Source organism: Anoplopoma fimbria, chromosome 9, assembly GCF_027596085.1.
Source record: "Anoplopoma fimbria isolate UVic2021 breed Golden Eagle Sablefish chromosome 9, Afim_UVic_2022, whole genome shotgun sequence".
NCBI classification, from domain to species: domain Eukaryota; kingdom Metazoa; phylum Chordata; class Actinopteri; order Perciformes; family Anoplopomatidae; genus Anoplopoma; species Anoplopoma fimbria.
The window spans coordinates 23,613,481-23,629,981 of NC_072457.1; the positions used below are offsets into that span (position 1 = coordinate 23,613,481).

The following is a 16,501-nucleotide window of genomic DNA, read 5'->3' on the forward strand; positions in this document are numbered from 1 at the left end:
AATAGTTTTCAGTTTCAATGTTGCCAATACATTTTGACAGCATTCCTTGATGCAAATGCCCAATTGGATTAATTTTTGTGTATGCCTTAAAAAAAAAAAAAAAAAAGGTTAGTCAGTATTAGTTAATCGTTTCAAAACAGGATACAGGTTTCAATATTGGCTCCAACAATGTATCCGGTGACATCAAAGTTGATCCGGATGAATTTCCCCTGAAAGATGAACACAAGATAAATGCTCAGGAAGTGCACAAGACAAGATATACAGAAATCAATCACCAACATTATGAATCTGTTGTATCACAAGCTGAGGCCTAATGGTGAGGAACGCTGATAAGTTTGATATACTAAGAGTCAGCATCAATCCTCTATAAACATTAACACTGATACACATCACCTACAGAATACATTACATTAAATACGTCATATTATATACAGTACAAGCACCAGTAGATTTTACTTTAAGTATTTTTGGATACAGGGCCTGAGGCACACAGAACATGACTGATCTGTTTCTGTTCAAGTGTAAATTGCAAGGCAATTTTTACTATCTAAGCTGGCCAGCTCTAATGCAAAGAAAGTTTAATAGGGTCCTTTTATGAGGCAACACAGTTATTTATTAAATAATAATGACCCTTAATTTGACAGATACTACAGTAATGCTTAAGCTAAGACCTTTACATTACTATTAAGAGGTCTGCTGAGTGGAGCTGACTCCAGTCTGAAACAACGGACCACATCAAAGGATTTTTTAATGACTAGCAGGCGCCTGTGTCCGGCTACATGACCTGTGCAATTGCTTACAGGAAAGAAAGTATAATCTAATTACTTTTAATAAGTTTTACCTCTGCTTATTCTCCACCGAAAAAAAAAAACTTGAGGAGGCCGTCACAAAGGCTAGAGTAGACTTTGTGAGATGCACATCATAAGTATTTTTTTCTGTACTTACAAAACGTGAAGAGTTGTCATTTTTCACTGTCTTAGCATTCCCAAAAGATTCAAGGATGGGGTTGGCTTGTAAAAGTTGACGTTCCAATTCACCCTGAAAAACAGAAGGACGTTACAGCAGGCCTTACCATGATGACTAAGTAAGAAAAATTATGAGAAATTAACTGTAAATCACTGACTTTCACTGAAAAACACATAAACATGCAGACAAAGACAGCAGAAACCTGAAGACCTTTTTTTTTTTTTTTTTTTTTTTTTTACAGACAGACCTCCCTTACATTATCCCTGTGTAGGTAAACTGGACAGACAAAAAAAAACAAAAAACTTTATTGTACCGAAAGAGGGATACCAAAGATGTTGAAGTGTATTGTAGTTATTTTGTAACTTCAGTTTTTTTGTAAGGTGGTGTACAAGGTACAGTGGTTCTTTCTTTTTTGAAAACCAATTTAAAGTGATAACTTCTTTATGCGATGGAAGATTCAAATGAGAAAATTATTGTTTCTGTTTTATCACATTGTGAATTAAATATATTTTGGTTTAGGATAAAACTAACAATTAAAGACTTGTTTTTGGACATTTTATAGGTCAAACTATTAATCTGATCATGTTTAAGAAATCTTAATGTTGGTAGCATTCATTCCTGGCAGTGGACTTGAGGATTTTCAGGGAGAATATGGGTTTTTGTGTGCAGGAAAGCCAACCGGTCTCTCCATCATGTCAGAACGAATGTGTCCACAATACACACAACAAAAATACTTTGGCTATAAGCAACACATCCTGATGTTTGGACAGGTGGTACACAGTGTTTCCATATGAGCCACATTGTGGGCTTCGCCATGACCAGAGAATCCAAGAAAGCTAATAAAAAATAAATTCTTCAGCAAAGTTACTTCTCTTCTTGTGGCTGAGTGGAATATTTTCCCATTACGTCAAAAATAGCTGCACACACTGAAAGTTTGAGGAGTCCATTTTCCACAAAAGGGAACTCTGTGGGACGAGGAATCAGCATTGCACTCAGGATGTGAGACATGTAATGTGATCTTTGGCCGCAGAGCATGATGGGCTGCTTTTAATTGAGTTTTTGAGCAGCTGGAATGAACCAGGATGAACTGGATAAACCTGGTCCTTTTCCAGCTATCAGAGCGGTGGCAGAGCCCACAGAGGGCAGAGGATTCAAACCAAAAGCCTTTGTTTCTGTATAAACGCAGGCCTGTGGTGAAACTTGGTAGCTGAAATTGTTCATTGGCAGCTTCGACCCATCTGTGTGGTCTGCTCTATGCACAAAAAAACAAAGAGCAGATTACAAGCACCGGTGGGGGTCCAATTTAGCAGCATTAGAAGGTGACCCAAATTCCTTTTTGCAAAGTGGGCATGTCAGGCATCTGACAGCCAACAGAGCAAGCTCCTTCACTTGAGCTGGTCAATTTTGTGTAGCTGTGATCAAATTTAAGCAACCTCAAATGCCTCAAAACTACCGAGAGACAAATTATCACTCACTGCAAATACTCTGTCACTTTCAAGCTAGAAAAAGGAAGAGGTAGAGTCATTTCTTTCCTTTTAGAAAGCATTTTAAAGTCATAGCAGTGAGTGTGTCTTTCGTCAAAGTGCAGGCCGTGCAGCAGTACTTTAGGGCGGATTGAGTGGAGTCAAAGAGGATCAGTCAAAACTGTTCCACTAAATCTTATGAGGCAGAGGCCATTTGTGGATGTGTGCTCACTGCTCTACATCTGCTCCGGAGGTCACAAGGCCGGACACATATTACAAGTGGCTCTTTTCAACGGGGCAAAAAAGAAGAGCAGTCACGTATCAAGTATCTAAATCTGGGCAGGAACACGCCAAAGTGGAGAACTCATCTGGGCCAACAGAGCGTTCACGCTGAATCTAACTTAATGTAGGAAAGTCAAATAAGGTTCTGCATCAGCCACTTTGTTCAGGTCAATTGATTTAGATCAACCACTGGGTCATTGTGAAGCTATAAGCTGGCTATCAGAAACAGACTACATTATTTGAACTGATTCTGTTCATGTAGAAACAAGACAGGTTTGTGATAATGCTTGGTACAATCCTATCTTGCTTTTTTTTTTTATGTGTCAACTACAAATATAGAAACCTCTACAATCATTTATAGTAAATGGTAGCAATTTAAATACAAAAAAAGGCCATTGGATATTTCCCTCAAATTGTTAATCCCTAGTTAACAGATAATTGAGCTGTGTTGTTGGATTTAAGTTCATCGTTCACAATTCTTTTTAAAGTGAGGCAGCATGGAATATAATAAACAGCGGATGTAATGTTAATAACCTGCTTCATTATGCAGGCAAATACATAACATTAGATCTATCAGCTTCATGGTTACCCATTAGTGTATAGAATGATTAGATGTTAGAGCATAGATTGATTTCTAAGAAAGGGGGTGTCCTCACACTGTAAGTAACGTAAATGTCAAATGTCTCAAAGAAGCAGATCCTTTTAATTCATTGAGGATAGGAAGTTCAGGTCATGCACTGCAAAAGTTAAAGCGGAATGAGAGTTACAAATGTAACTCTGGTTCTATGAAATCTGGATGACCACCCGGATACGTCTTTCTCACATATGCGCAGGTCGTTCGTTATACCAACAGTTACCTGTGACCATGCAATGATGTAGGACAGACGCCACAGTATAAAACCAGAACATCATCGGGGAAGGAGCGTAACGGCACTGATCATGACCAGAATAGCAAGAGGCTCTGAATTGTCCATCTGTGTGAGCAGGTAAATAAGAGGGTCTTGGACCAAGTGGCAAAAGTCAAAAGACCTCTCTGCCTTGGAACCAGAAATGATGCATCGCTTAGAGTCTGAGCAGAGGAGTTCACACCATATTCCTGAACTAATACGTCCCGTGTATACTACCACAGCTACCTGCCTCCTGCATGGCAGTCAAGTTTCTGGATCAAACTGGTGTGATGGGAGAACAGAACAGTTTAGGTTCTGACCAGCACGTCTGGAGTTCTCCAATATGTGGCTTAGCAGGAGGGACTGAAAATGCAGAGAGCTGTGGCATCTGCATGAAAAAAGCACCTGCTGGAGCTGCTGACACAGGAGCTTTGTCCAACCCCAGGGCATGTTAAAAGCCATCCAAATTGCTGGCTTCATTGAGAAACGGACCGATTCTGATCCATGTAATGACCCACCATTAGACCCCGGAGAAAAGGCATCAGAGGCCCAGGAGGCTGTGTCTCTGCCATCGTCTTGCCCCTTATCCGTTAACAAACTGCCAGAAGCTGCAGTAGTCATTCTCTTGACTAGGAGAGTCACCACCAGGAGCTGGCCCCCTGCTATCGTGCTGGAGATTGAGCAGGAGCTCCTTAATCTCGGCAAACTCTCTTCAATGCTGTCAGGACTGCAGCCACACTAGCAGATGGCGGCCAAGTATTACCAGCCTAACATGTCATGAAGTGGGTCGGACAAAGAAAAAAAAAAAAAAAAACTGACTAGATGAGTATACAGAAAATAAATACAGAAATAAATGGCCGCGATGGAGAGTGCCTCAAACACCCAAAACAAAAGCTATTTTACAGTAGCAGATTTGCACTAAAGCACTGCTTAATTAACTTTACCAACTGTGGCTTAGTTACCCCAGTAACCTAATGACTAATTAGCAGAGAGCTAACAACGCAGCAGGAGGTAAAAACACCCGTTTTAAGTTAGCAGTGGAGTCTGTCCAGCATTACTTCAGCACAAACTGAAGAAGTGAAATCTCCGCTGTTCATAAGAAAGAAAACTGATTATGAAGTTGGAAAAACAAACAAACACAGCTTGCTGCAGCATCTGGTTGACAAAATAAAGATAGAAATCGAAGCACCAACCCTCAGATAACAAAGCGCCAAGTGACAAGTCAAATTGACCTGCGATTAGTTTCCTCACTTGCGAGTAGAATGAACAGATTGCGTGATGATTGGGTTTTATACTGGAGCAGGCACCTGCAAGGTTACAGGTGACTTTGTTGGTACAACGACTTAACATAAACATGTGCAAGATGGAGATATCCAGTGAAAAAGCACCGCCGTCTAGCGGTCAGGAACAATAAAATAGATCCACAACAGGTCGATTAAAGTGGATGAAAAACATCTATCGCCCAACATCAGGCCACATTAAATATACATTTCAAAACAAAAAACAGGTTGAAGAAGAGGTGGCAACAGAGTGGGTAAAGCACCCCTTTTATTTGTGAGGTGAGATGGGAGAGAAACTACATACTACTCACATAAAACAGGGATCCACTCTGTGGGAATGGGGAGATTCAATTGTTATTATGGGAAAAAATAAATTGCATTTATGTCATGGTTACAAATTAACCTGTAGTTAAAGATGAACATTTTTAATGATACCTTAGTGTCAAATCTAGGTACAACCCACAACGGTCTATGGGTGGACTAACCAACAGGTGTTATTATAATACCTCACTAGTCTGTAATCCCGGCCCTCAAGACCAAGATTACTGCCGGTGTTCTAGGTTAACGGGTTGTTATGGTTTGTAATGTGGATCTCACAAATGCTGTAATTCGGTCACAGGTGGCTACAAGAACTATCTGCAGGGGTCTAGGTACTGACGACCAGGACCGATCTCAACTTACAACAGTCTAAAACACAAACCAGATATATGCCTTGCTAAAAAGTTCAAGTGCAGGAGAATTTGCTAAATTTTAAACAGCACAAGATGACAGCCAAGGCTAAACACGTGGCTACCACGACAGATAAAAACAACATGCATTTGACTATGTTTCACCGAGTGTGAATAACAATAATGGAAAGCAAATACACAGTGAGGACAAATTTTGTCATTCACATAAAACACAATAAAGGAAGTTCTAATATTCATGCTTATTCAAGTTATAAATTGTACTTACAACTGCATTTTGTGCCTGACAGAGAGAAACAATGTAAAAGCTAAATATTATTATTTATTTACACCATTTGAAGAACATTAGTAGGCTCATGTCAGACAGATATAGTAAGAGCCCATTGTAGATAGAGCAGGTGTGTTTGAGAAGACATTGTTTGTGTAGCATGCACATTGTGTAATAGAAAGTATACAAACTTGCCTGTTGTTTCACTGGTTTGGGTGATTCTGGCTGTTTGTTCCAGATAAACAAATGAAAATTGTTAGATTGTGTACATACAGTGCACAAAGCCCATGTTGCCTACTACAGGTTTTGGTATTTAATCTTTAACTACAACAATCCAACCCTGTCCAGACTGCTCATCAGTTACTTCTAAAGATGGTTATTCCTATGTGAGTGTCAGAGGTAAAAATAATAACCTGGTCTTAAGGGGTTGGAGGAGAATACACAGATATGATGGTGCTGGCGATTCATTTTGCATACAAATCCAGCATTTACGCTAGTATTTCAACATATTTAATGGGCTTGTTAAGTTTATGGCTTTTTGCAGGCATTGCCAAACTAAATTAAAGAGATGAGAAAGGAGAATACTCACAGGAAGGTTGTGGTCTTTTCTTCCTTTGTGGGAGGAGGCAACATGTGCCAGGTACTGAATGACCTTTTTTGTGTTTTCCGTCTTGCCAGCTCCTGACTCACCTCTGTGGAACAAAAGAAGACAATGCACACAAACACAAAAATCCTCAGAATAACTTGTGTGAAACAATTAACTGTTTGTAATGAACCCATCTACGTCTTAGCAATTCTAATGGCTAAGATGTTTCTAAAAGACTGGATCAATGAAGCTGAAATGCGATGTCCTCCTTTAGCATTATAGAATTGTAGATGCTTATTGGCAACTACAGAACAAAAGCCCTAACCTCTTTTCCACGACAAAGAAATGCACAAATGTAATCTTACAACTGAAACTAAATTCTGGTGCGTATCTGTTCATGTGTGTCTTTCTCTGAAATGTTTTTTCCAGTATGTCAGTCAAGTTAATGCCTGTGGTTGCTGACGTGTGGCTGTGCAGCCTGCTTTTCACTGCTCTGTCAAACTCAGACCATGGCATAAAAAAAACCCCCCAAAAAAACAGGGAAGAAAATCTCCAAGCCATGCAGAAATTGTGGGGGAGCAGTTTAGATTCAGAGCATACTTGAGGTTTTACACTAAGTGCAAATTTGCATACACCAAGTATGCACAAAATATTGTTTTGCTTTCAGATAGAGTGAGTGTGATGTGGCTGAGAGTAAAGACTGGGAGAGAGGTGTGTAAGTTGGCTACTATGAAAGGAGGATTGTTAAGGAAGGATTATGTCAATGTCTCTGTCGTTGGCCTTGGACTGCTCAGTGTTAGACTCTTCAGCTATTTGCAATCAGTTTGTGTATTTTAGTGCAAAGCCCCTTGATTATGTGTATATTCTATATTTTAATGTCTGTGTATAAGTGTGTGAAATCATGAATATATCCATGTTCTGTTTCACACAGCAACACACTTTAATCCTATACAATAACAATGTAATAAGTGCTAACTAGTGAACCTAATACTGTATTCCTTACTTTAAGTGGGAGGTGTTCGACTCTTGAGCATGTACTATTTTAAATTGTGAATAAAAAAAAAATGTAACGATCAGTTCAAATTCAAAATTCATAGATGTGTTACAAATAAATGTCAACTCAAAAGGTCACGGTTTAGGGTAAGTTTACCTCGGTCGAATTTTGAAATAATGTGATTCACTTGTTAGCTCTGTTTGGTCAAACCAGATTTTTATATATTTTTATTAACAGCCCTACAATATGTTATCGGTTTTGTTTCTGGTAGTGCAATATCATTTATTTTGACCCCTGTGTGTATATATAGAAGGGATACGTAACATGAACACCTCACTATTCACCCTGCGAGAGTCAAAGGGCCTTGCATGGTTTATGTCTTGATATCCCCTCTGGAATTATCTTTGGTGACATTCCTGTCATCTGTAGACACTTGTCACTGAAAAGACGCCAGAGGGCTGTGTCGCAGACACATCAGGCATTTCTCAGATCCACATTTCACACTCTCAAGGAGCGACAGTCTGGTCAGTGTCACCGAGATACACAATTAAGAATGGCTGCTAGGGCCCCGGAGCAGCTGGTTTACTTGCACTTATCCTGAACTTGTTTAATTGAAAGTGAACGCATTATTGTCAGTTTCATTTAATTCAGACCAAAAAGAAATGCAGAAGGGAAATATACTGCACCATGTAATGTTATTTCTGAGAATATAAAGGAGAAAAGAGACATGCATGAGGGTAATGCATCAACCAAGAAACTTACGCTGTTAATTTGGGACAGAGGGCTCAGTTTATCTCAGCAATATAAGACATAAAGGCCCTGGATACCTAAAAGTTCCTTATTAACAAATATTTAATAGTCTGAAATAACAGTTTTTAATCAAGCACAATAAATGTTAACATCAAATTGATAATATAAAATAAAATCCGTGCAGTGGATGACTGAGCCTGTGTACTTACGTGCAAAGAATGGATTGGTCCTCTCGATCTGTGAGAGACAAGAAGAAGGGGGAGGGGGAGGAGGAGAGAGTCAAACCTAAGCAGTCTTTGAAACAATCTCCACTGTGTAATCACAAAGTTTGATGGACAACCTCATCACCAAAACATTATGTCAAAAGAAAAGTCTTATCAGCAGATTGTGGATTTGAATATCAAAGTCAAGCTTGGTGTGCGCCCATGTGAGCTAGCCAACAAATGGTTTAAATGTCATGCTTTTCACAGCCTGTGCCTGGATTTTTTAATCAGGAAAATAAAATGACTTTTGTCGGGGCAGTATTTTTCAGTAGGCTCAGACTTCACAGCATTTCACAGGGAAGTGGCGCTGTGAAGTAAAGTCACTGCACGGGAGAGATAAGGTAACTGTAATCTCAGCTTCATATTGGTAAATAGACTGCTGTCTATTGCATGACACCATTTCTAAATAAACTCCATTTCTCTACCGATATTTCCTGTTACTTGCATGACAACATGTACACGGCTACCAATACATTTGCCAATTAATCCGCGTAGCTCTAATAGTCACAGAATAGATTGTATGGGGGGAAAAAAATCTGAATCTGGTCGTATTTGTTAAACATTGTATTTGTACCTGTACAATATAACAATATTTGTGCCTGTATAATGGCAGGTTTATCTAGTATCACTACTAGAATGGTCACCATTTGGTTAACTTTCAAATATTTAATAAGATAAATTGCTTATCTACCCTCAAATATTAGTATGTTATGTCATTTAAATGGATGTTTAAATGGATTAAATTATTTTTTGACAGAGTACGCATGTGTTTTTTGATGCACACCTAATTGGCACAAACATGATTTTCCCAGCTGCAGTGACCACATCAGGCCAAGTTTATGTTGATAGAATGCCATCTTATTCTCATCACAATACTGCTCATTTGCAATCTACACTACAGCGGACCATCCTGAAAAAAAAGTCTGGTTAATTTTAAAGGGAATGTGTTTCTGTTGAAGGCTAAACTATCTACCAGATCTAAATGTGGTTAAAGATAAAGCATACTTTTGTTATGTATTTGGGTGAGGATATACAAATGTAGACTACTATAATGCAGGATTTCTAAAAAAAGGTCAGCTAGATTAATAAATAAAATTATATGTGAGACAAAGAGGGATCCAATTATTTTAAACAATTCCAATGTGTTCTGTGCTGAGGGCAATTTGCACTGAGGTCATGTGGCAATAAAATATAACATGTAATGCATCTCCGTTAACCTTCGGGTTATTCCAGTTTGGAGTGTCTCGTGAGCTTGGAGTCAGGCAAATCTGAGTCATCTAGAGGCCCGGGATATAATGGTGATGATGTCATGAGAAAACACTACTTTGTTTTCCTGTCAATGCCCCCCCCCCAAAGGGACAGGGCCTGCTGTAAAGTCACATGAATGGCTGAGAACTCCAAAGATTAGATAAAAGTCATCAGACTGTCTTCACTCTATTGACTTAACGTTGCACTGTTCATGCAGAGCTAAACCGTCGGCCCTGACAATGCAACTGTTTAGGATTAATTCAGTAAGAACAGAAGCTATGTCAGGACTAAGTCTATACTGAGATCAGGATCATATATTAAGATAATCCATTCTTCTTTGGAAACAGTTAAAATTAATTTAAATTACCTGCCTCTAATGTGAAATTGTGTTTAAATATATGAATGAAATGCTTTTTTTTGAAGCATCATCTTAAAAAAGTTGTAAATAAACTTAACCTTAATTATAATGCTGTCATCACAACATGAAATTAAATAGTATGGAGATATTGCAGGTACAGTTCGTCACAACGGGCTTAAAACAAACACCTGTGATTGGCTTGACAGTTTAAGATTTATTGGGCATGCATCTCATTTCATTCTTGCAAAGACAGTTTCCTGTATTTGATGAGTAAGTGCCTGCTCATCAAGAGGCCTGATCTCAGAGGCCCTTAGAGCTCGAACTGTATTGCAAAGTCAACATGTTTGTTAATTGAAAGAGTTATCAGTGGCTGGTGATTGGCAAGCTGCTGCATTAGCAGATTGGCTTGGGAGAGTTAAGTCATCAATAAATCAGGGGGAAAAAACCTGCATCTTTTCTGACTTTAAGTATAGCTGTGTAACTGAACAAGCCGATTCTAGCCTATGCAAGATTTCATTTTAGTTTTCTAAAATGAATTCAGTAGCTCAACAACGGCCTGAAGAAAAGCCAGTCCAAGTTTGCCCTGAGCAAATGGTTGCAAGGCAACCATAGCTTCCCCAAAAATATTTTAGATATGAAGTGCTACAGCAGATGGAAAAGGCAACACAGTGATAAAACATCATTTCTCTGTTCCTGAATCAGTTGATGCTACAGTCTATGTCAGAATGATGGGCCATTAAAACCTGTTTAAGCGATCTATTAGAGCAGTATACAAATAGGACTCATGTAAAAGATAATAGTTTCCTGAAAAACTGCTGACCATGGGTTCTTCTGCCATTACAGTCACAAGCTGACAGGATATACATGATTCAAGCCGTAGAGATGGATGGAAGAGCGAGCTGATCATTTAACCATGAGGAGCAGCAGAGCTCACTTCCAGAATAAAAATGGTCCCATCATGTGATTGTGTGACCTCTAAAAAAAACTTCAGATGAACACAATCCAATGAAAAAAAAAAAAAAAAAAAAAAAAAAAAAAAGAATAGAAAAAAAACCACATTCATCACTGAGCTGCTCACCACTCCTGTTGGCACTTAAGGCCATAGCATGTGAAGAGGGATCACAAGTAAACATTGCTTCATTTCAATGGGGTCACGAGCCAAAAAGTTTAGGAACCACTGCTCTGAGACATGCTGTGAATATTTAAACTAATTTTGTGCATGTTGTGTCCCAGGCTGGACCGTTCTGCCAGAGGTGAAGGTTTCCTGGCCTGAAGTGCTGACTGTGCTCCTTTGGGGTAAAACGATGGAAAGTTATCTGACTGAGGACACAGCTGAATGGATGATCAGGGACAACATGCGTTTCCTGGCTTTAACCAGGAAATTCCTGCAGTTAAGCACTTCAACAAGGGGAATTGGCATCACACACATGCATGCAAGCAAACGCACACGCACGCTAAAGATACTCCGATCTAATGCCTCAACTGCTGCTTTGTGCATGACAGCACACAATCAAACACAATCCATCATTAGGCCACACCTCTTTCTCCTCTTTATCTTTAAATTCACATTCGTATCTGAATCAGACACAACACAACAGCGTTCAGAGTGCTAGTGTCTCCTTTATCAGCCCGTCTGCAGACACTGTGGATAGATGTGTTCCAGTCACTGTGAGACCTCTCATGTCCATTCACCAATCTGCCAGCACTGCTGCAACCCTAACAACTTCTCCAGACTGTCGAGCGCTGATTGGCTGAGGATTGTGGGTCCGTGGTCACTGATAGTTATTTCTGTAATATTACTTAATGGTCATAAGGACTGTTTTGTGGGTTTCGCATGACTCCATTATGTTTGGTAGACAGGGAAGATTCCCCCAGGATATAGAACATTTAGTTATTGTGAAAGCGGAGAAGTTTAAATCTCCTTTGAAGTATTGAATCCGGACCTTTTTTAAAGGGCAAAAACATTGACAATTAGACACGTTACAGGGAAAGATGTCGATAAAAGTAGCCAGCCAAACAGATCAGCCAATTGTCCCAGCTATTTTAGGCAGTATTGGACCGATATATAGCATTCTTGCTATCAATGCATCTCTTACGTCAGTGGTCTTACAATCTGGTGACAGTGATACATTTGAAGATGTCTGGCAGCTTTGACATAAATACAGCAGCTCTGCATGTGGTGTTTCTCCCAGTAAAAGGGAGTGAAGGGGGGGGGGGGAGCTGATCTCAGCTCACAGCTCACGACAGTGAGCTCATTGTGAAGCTGCGGCATGCTGGGCCTGATCCAGTATCTGCCACTGATGGCTAATGCCTGTATTTGAAGTGCAAACCCTCACCTCAGCAACCAGTCCTGCACTCTGATCTAGCTGTTACTGAAGTGTCACAGTGGGACAAAAACCTCCAAAACACAGAGATGTAAATAGCAGAACATATCATCTGAATGTTCCTATCAATGAAGACAAATCGATGAGCACTATGATGCTGTCTCATTAACACGAGGAACTAAAGCTTCCTCTCTGTGCTGTCTGTGAAGAAAAAGTGAGCTATATGTTTAATGATGATGTTTGCTGAGCTACAAACAGCACATTAAGCTATTACCAACATTTTCAACTGGCACTTGTAGACATTATATAAGTAGATGAATGTCCACTTAACTATAGAATGAAAATCAGAGCAATGTACCATACAGGGTTGTCCATGGCTTACTTAGTCCTTTGTCCTACAGAAAATATTAAGGGTGCAACAGATAAGAAAACTCACTGATTGGATCGTTTCCTGGTTTTCAGAGATTCTCTGATCACAGTTTTTTCCGCAGAAAGCGATAGTCCATTGTCGATAAGCCATATTGGCCAATAGGGATAGTTTTTTCTTGTTGTTTTTTGTGGGGTTATAGCAGCTGGTATACGAGGCTCCAGACTCTTTATGAACATGGGTGAACCTGGGTGGCAATCACAAACATCTTGGTGTCAATTCAGCGTCCCGAACCTGTATGCCACCACCCGCAAACCCCCCCCAAAAAAACTCACCTCTTCAATTTTGTTCTAAGCGTTTTACAAGCAAAAAGGACCATTGGAAATGCACCGTACTACAAAGTCCAATGTTGTTGCATTATTCATACAGACACTATAGCTGCTGTCATGATTTTTTAATACCATATATTTTTGAATGATAAATCCTAAAATGAATGCAATCCTGCAAAACTAGCCATACATCCAGCTACCACATGATGCATTCATAATGACCATGCATGGACTACCACATACATTTGACTTTCCAATTAAAATAAAGTAGTGGATTAGGTTTGCCATGTTGCAATTATGGGATTTGCTTCCGAGCACACTTGGATGGAGCGGTGGGGCTGGCATGAAACTTAACTATAACAATAACAGAAATCTTAAGCATTGCTGATTTTGAAGAAGTCTGGGTGTCGGTAGTGTGCTGGCACAGAAAAGCCATCTCATAACACAGAGGGGGCCTCAGAGCAATTATACTTATGACAGGGCGCTAAAGGGGCTTTTACAGAGACAGTTAATGGAAGGTTATGGTCATGTCTGCACTGGCATGAACCAATGCCTGTCTCTCATCTTACTGCACGGTCCACATATAAGAAAAACATTAACTATTGGTCCAAAGGGAGTGGACTATCCCTTGACACAGAGGTATCTGTCAATTTGGTTTTAAAAGTCAAAGCAGTCAATCATTTTAAACCATCCATTTTAGGGCTGTAATTGAAAGGCCTCTTGAGTGGGCAGAACTGGGGTTGATGCTTCAGCAAAGGATTTACAGATGGAAATAAATGGAATGGAGATCTAAAGTATTTAGTTTCCTATCCGAGAAGGGAAGTCTGTAAAGAAATCTGATAGGGAGATTAACTTTGTTTGAGAAGCACTGACAACAGGATTTAGATTTTTATTGAAGATATTTAAGCAAACTAAAGCTACGAAACAAATATGTGATTAATATCTACATTGGGTTCAAATCAAATCAGATGGGACAGGTAGTGTGGAAGAAAAACAGAGGCGACTGGATTTAAGAAGGAAATTCAGTGTGAAGGGAAATAAGACATACTGAAGGTTATATATTTCAATTTTGGCTTGTAATATTGTGTCATAGATTATTTGTCTGAGACGCCGTCTCCCTTCCAGAAGTTAATATAAAGAAAATATCCACCAGGTGAACTTTACGACCAAGACTCCTATAAACTAAGTCTGCCAGAAATCATTTCACACTGGGTGACGACAACAACCAGGAGGTATTTGTACTGCAGATACACAACTGAGCTTTTCTAAGATGGATGGGGGGAACAATAAAAAGTCAGCTGCTCCAGCAATCAAAACAACAAGGACTTTCCCTTCATCAGTCACAAAAGCTTTACGCTCAACAGTTGTGTTCTCATGGTAACTGGTCATTAGACCAACTACCTAACTGATCTCAACATACAACACCTACATCCGATTTTTCATCAGGTGTTACAGTACAGATCTAGTGTGTCCCCACTATGCAGTGCAGAAAGCAAATTCCATTGACGTTGGTTGTGCATTAATAAATGATTCACTGATTTACATTTTAATGGAATATATTTTAGTGGCTTCGGTTATAATTTGTTAAATACATCAGCAGAAAGTAATTTCTTTAAAAAAGTGTACGTATTGTAGATCTGTGTGTCAAGGAGGAAAGCATTAGCTTGTACAGAGAAGCTCTCCTCATATTCAGAGTTCCTCTCTGGTAGTTTCTAGTCACCTGCCCTTTTAGATTTCATTTTAAGGGGATCATTTTAAAGTAATAGTTAAAAGAATAGCAGTTAAAGCTCCAGCTGTGCTAGTACTATTTATGATACAATGAAGTGCTCCTTCAGTTACTTTCTAAGCGGTTTCACTGTCCGCAACCACATCTGTTCAAGTTGTTTTTATAAAAGGGAATAAAGAGCCACCTTTGGGAGAAAAAGAACAACAGTTTCAGTGATTATTAAACCTGTAACCCACCCACAGCTCCTTGAGGCATCTTTTTTTAAATGTGGTAGATCGCTTTTTCAAGAGATAAGCAAAAATGTTCTGTGTGCTTAACGCACTCTGGCGGATCCAGGAGGAGGTTTGAATTTGAAAGAGCCCGGCATCAAGCCTGGGTTCAAAAGGCCATCAAAGCCAAGACTGTTTGCTACAGACTCCGTTGGTGCCAGGTGGGCCAGTGTTTGCTGAGTGTACGCAGTGTAGATTACACAATGTACGTCACTGAAAACTTCATGGATCATGCTTTGCATTCTTCAAACAATTCCCATAATCTTTTATCAATATTAGTAGTGCTGCTGACATGAGAGATGAGAAGGGCTTTGTTCATTGTGGATAAAATTAACCTCTAGGAGAGAAATAAAAGAGATGTTTGTGGGAAAGAAACTAAATAAGCTCAGATGGATCTCGCTGGACTTGACCTAACATCCTGATTAGACACCAGAGAGACTCGAGAAGGGGGTTCCTAAACCAATTCAACTGAAACAAAGACCCCCCTGTTTCAAAACCACACCTTGGGACACTTTTCAATGATGTTGATGCATGTCCACTTGGAAACCTCCGAAGCTGCTGACATGACCGGTCCTTCAACACATGTATTCATTCCAGCAAGCATCAGCATTTCCTTACAACAAAAATGATAAAGTTAACTTCTTGTACGTCAGTGAGTTCACCTCGACTGAGCAGTGAGGGCAATTATGTAAAGTTTCTGGATCGCTAATCAATGACAGATGTGCAGTAAGTTCTAGAGGCCTGCTTACACACCCTGTCTTTGTTAGGGAACACCTCGTTTAACCTCCCATCTGAGTACTGGCTGGCTTCTCAGCAATGCTGAGGTAATTAACAGATCCCTGGGAGGTTTCGACACCCTTCAGCCACAAATATGATTTGCCAATGTGTTCGGCTCCAAAGGTCATAAATTAGAGGCACCAAATTATTTCAAGTGTTCTTTCTTGTTCAGATGGCAACTGACACTGTAACATCCAAGCATATGTGAAAAGTCTGATATTAATCACTGAAATGTAATGAAACATTCTGAAATAACAGGGACAGGGAGAAATATCTTTACTAGAATTTCAAGAGATTTAATTAACATTTAAGTCATTTGTGCCAAGACATGTTTAATATCATTAATTTGATCAAAATTGTGGACTGTTTTTCGGCGATCTGCTAATCAATAAAATGATACATTATTTCCCATTATAATCCATTATACAGGACCATTGTAGGCAATGTTGCAGGACTGTTTAATGGCAATATTGAATATCTGTATGATTGTTGTTGCATCTTGTAAGTCAGGTATTTTGTTTGCTGTCATTCCAGTCTTTGTGTTTCATCTTTAAATTGTTGATTGCTTTCCAGAAAATGTATTACATCACAGTGTATCCTTACAGCAATATAGAATAACCGACCCTGACAATTTCATCCATATATAAGAAAAGTGATCATATCTGCCTCTGTGTCTGG

At 39.4% G+C, this 16,501-nt stretch overlaps 1 protein-coding gene across 1 annotated transcript in view; it reads right to left on the minus strand.

The window, feature by feature from the left end:
• Positions 1 to 16,501, minus strand: part of LOC129095684 (myosin-10-like) — a 55,523-nt gene that overhangs the window by 25,676 nt on the left and 13,346 nt on the right. The window contains exons 4-10 of the mRNA XM_054604225.1: positions 8,372 to 8,399; positions 6,422 to 6,524; positions 6,028 to 6,057; positions 5,833 to 5,847; positions 5,190 to 5,207; positions 946 to 1,038; positions 146 to 209 (exon numbers count right to left, since the gene is read on the minus strand). Coding sequence (XP_054460200.1) covers positions 146 to 209; positions 946 to 1,038; positions 5,190 to 5,207; positions 5,833 to 5,847; positions 6,028 to 6,057; positions 6,422 to 6,524; positions 8,372 to 8,399 — 351 coding nt within the window. The remainder of the gene's footprint in view (positions 1 to 145; positions 210 to 945; positions 1,039 to 5,189; positions 5,208 to 5,832; positions 5,848 to 6,027; positions 6,058 to 6,421; positions 6,525 to 8,371; positions 8,400 to 16,501) is intronic.